Below are 3,420 nucleotides of genomic sequence, written 5' to 3' on the forward strand. Positions count from 1 at the left end.
CCGCGGGGCCAGGGCTCCCTGGAGCAGGAGCGGCGGTGGAAGCAGTACCTGGAGGACGAGCGGATCGCGCTCTTCCTGCAGAACGAAGAGTTCATGAAGGAGCTCCAGAGGAACCGGGATTTCCTCCTTGCCCTGGAGAGAGGTGAGAAGCACCTTCAGAAACCCCTGCCTCTACTTTCCGGGTGCGTGCCCCCCTGTGTCACTGGCTGCCGACAGCATCGCCCTGCCCGTGGCATCACAGCTCGTACCAAAGCAGAGCCAGTGCAGGATGCGGCCAGGCTGGGGGCAGGTGGTCTTACCCACTGACCCTGGGCAGTGGGCTGCTCCCCAGGCTCCTGCTCCTGGTGCTCGGCCGCCTGCCACAAGGCTCTCATCACCCTGCCCACCTCTCTGCCGTGTCTTTGGCAATGCCCAGCAAAATCCATAGCAAGGAGCCTCAGAAATGCCCTCTGAGCCCAGCCCGGCTGGTGCACCCTCCCCAGCTGTGTGCCCTCCCCAGGAGCTGGCAGGGCCTGAACTGGGGGCCAGTTTTGCCATGATTGCTCCTTCCCTGCCACCATGCTCCTTCCCGGCGAGCCAGCACCCGGCTGCTTGCCCAGCGCCGCGGGGAGGGCTCGAGGGTGTCAGTGATTTCGCTGCCACTGAGCAAAGAGCTGCCCTTGCCCTTCCTCGCACTGCCGCCAGCTTCGAGCCCTCCGGCCAAGGGGCTGTCTCCCTCAGCGGTCTCGCTGGTGGTTTGCAGGGTCCTGGCAGCACTGTCACTGCAGGGCTCGCTCCCGGCCGCCGCGGCTGGAAAACCACCAGTGTGCTCGCTGCGTGCTTGCGGCAGGCAGGCAATTCCTCTGCTGCGGTGAGAGGAGCGCTCCCGCCTGCTGTTGTGGGCTCCTACCGAAGTGCTTGTGGTCGCCGTGCTGAAGCCCCGCTTGCCCTCCGCCGTGGCCCCCCGCAGCCGTGGGGGCCATGAGTGGAGAGGGGAGTGGAGCTGCGTGTGCTGCCTTGACGGTCTGATCGAGCTGGGCGCCGGGCTTTTTGTTTTTCAGATCGATTGAAATATGAGTCAAAAAAATCCAAGTCGACCAGTGTTGCTGTCAGCAATGACTTTGGTTCCTCCTCCGTAATATCAGGTAACTTTCAAGAGCACGAGAGCATCGCTTCTCAGCAGCCGGATGCCCCACAGCTCCTGCATTCCCAGCCCTCTGCCCAGCTGCCTCTGAAGTGACTGCGGGGGGGGGAAACTGGCCGATCCCTCCCTGCGGTCCCCCCAGCACGGGAGAGGAGCTGGTGGGTGATGGGGATGGGTGCTGCTGCCCTCCCCACGTGGAGGATTGTGCCTGGGAGGCATAAGGACTGTTCCCGGGTAATCCTGATTAACCTCGGCGAGCGGAGCAGCTGCCCAGGGTCAGAATTAGAGCTGGTGTCTGTCGATGGCCTTGTGCGGGGGCGGGCGAGACGCAGCGGCTGGGCGGTGTGGCAGAGCTCCGGCTGGGCGCACGGCGCTTCGAGGGCACCCAGACCTGGGGAAGGGGCATGGGCCCAGGTAGGCACGAGGACATGGCTGTTGGGGGCTCTGGTCCACCTTCTGCTCCTGATCCGGTGGCCTTGCCATCCTGGGTACTGAGCATAGCATGGGCATGACCTAATCCCTGGAGTGCAATTAGTGCCCGGGGTAATTTGGGGCTGCTGTCCCTGGAGCAGCACAGAGGGAGGCCCCCTGCTCTGCAGCCGTGCTGGTGGTGGGACTGAGCCGCTGCTCACCCCACGTCCGATCGCAGGTGGCTCAAGGTGAGTGGCCCCGTGGGGCTGGGGGTGTGTTGCAAGCCACAGTCTCAGGGGTTATATCTGCAGAGGGTCCTCGTCCAGAGCCAGGCCCGGCATGGCAGTGCCCTCGTCCTGCCTGCTCTTGCTCAGCTCTGCTCATGTCAGGGCTGTGCTTTGCTAGCGCTGGAATTGGGTCATGGAAATGATTTGTCTCGAGCCTCCCCTCGCTGCTCCCGCACTCCCGGTGACCAGATGTTTGCCTTCCAGGTGATGTAGCCCCCTCTGTAACCAGTGAGGACGGCGGTGCCGTGTCTGACGATGCCTTATTCAGAGACAAATTGAAACACATGGGAAAATGTGAGTTGGTTTGCAGGCTCCGTGTTGGCAGCGGGACACCTGCGAGGGTTGGAGGGGAGGTGGGAGTGGGGCGGGCAGGGGAAGAGCCGGCAGCATGGCCTGGTGCTTGCCAAAACACCACGGTGCTCCCAGCTCACGCAGCATGTCTGCTCTGCGTGCACGTGCCTGTGTGTGCACATCGGCCGGTACACGCGTGCCTGCCAGCACGTGTGCGTGGAGGTTTCTTGTCACCTCTCTTGGCAGCTGGGCACACGCATCCCTGTTACCCTGGGAGTCACACAGAGGGCTGGCACAGCGGCGCGCAGGGCACAGGCCATCGCACGCTGCGGTGGCACGTTATGCTAAGACGGTGCTCAGCTGCGGCAGCAGCGCTTTGGGGTTGAGTTTCTGTCTGCATTTTACAGTCCTGGCCTGGTGCATCCCCACCCTGCGGTGCTCTCCTCCTGGCCCTCACCGGCAGCAAGGAGCTCCTGTGCCGCAGGCCGGGGCTGGGTGCCAGCACGACGGACAGGAGACGGAGACCTGGGTCTTGATGGCCCAGCTCTGCACTGTCTCTCTGTCCCTGGTGCACCCATGGGTTGTGGTGTGAGTCAAGGATGCAGGTGGTGGTGGGGAGTACAGGAATTTCTGGGCAGGGTTTGTGCGAATCCTAGAAAAGCACGCTGAGGGTTTGCTGTAACTCTCCCTTTCCCAATCCTTTCATCTTGGCAAGTCACAGCCCACTTCTCCCGTCGCAAAATAGACCGAGGTCTTTGGGTAGCTTGAGTCGAGCTGCAGTCAGCTGAGACACTCGGGAGGTGTGGGTCTGTTGTGGGTAGGGAAGGTCACGAAAATCCCAGTGAAAGGGTAAAAACATCAATACCTGCTAGGGCCCAGCGTGTCCCTGTTGGTCGCAGGACCCTGCTCTCCAAGCCTGGCAGCCTTGTGCAGCCCTGGTGTTTCCAGGCAAAGCTGGGGCATCACCGTAGGGTGTCGGGGTGCAGGTGGCTCTCGCACCGCTGACCCTGGCCATCTCCTCCCCATCACCTGTGGCAGCTTTGGGAAGGGTTTTGGGGTGAGACCTTCACTCGGCTGCTTCCTTCCAGCCACGCGCAAGAAGCTGTTTGAACTCGCCAGAGCCTTCTCTGAGAAGACGAAGATGAGGAAATCGAAAAGAAAACACTTGTTGAAGCACCAGGTGTATCCTAAAAGGGGCTGGGGAGCTCTGGTGGGGCACGGGGCTGTCGGAGTGGCCTTGCTCAGGTGCTCCCGGGGTCTCCCCAAGGCCACAGTCTGGCCAGAGCCTCCCGGCTGCCTCTTGCAGCT

The 3,420-nt window shown here is 62.4% G+C and overlaps 1 protein-coding gene across 1 annotated transcript in view; it reads left to right on the forward strand.

Moving 5' to 3' along the window:
• The window catches only part of CUEDC1 (CUE domain containing 1), a gene marked incomplete at its 5' end in the record, with an annotated part of 6,141 nt that overhangs the window by 1,861 nt on the left and 860 nt on the right, over positions 1–3,420 (forward strand). Inside the window, 4 exons of the mRNA XM_009709042.1 lie at positions 13–142; positions 1,041–1,124; positions 2,026–2,115; positions 3,201–3,294. Coding sequence (XP_009707344.1) covers positions 13–142; positions 1,041–1,124; positions 2,026–2,115; positions 3,201–3,294 — 398 coding nt within the window. The remainder of the gene's footprint in view (positions 1–12; positions 143–1,040; positions 1,125–2,025; positions 2,116–3,200; positions 3,295–3,420) is intronic.

The sequence above is a fragment of the Cariama cristata genome, unplaced genomic scaffold, assembly GCF_000690535.1.
Source record: "Cariama cristata isolate BGI_N322 unplaced genomic scaffold, ASM69053v1 scaffold19431, whole genome shotgun sequence".
Classification (NCBI taxonomy): Eukaryota; Metazoa; Chordata; class Aves; order Cariamiformes; family Cariamidae; genus Cariama; species Cariama cristata.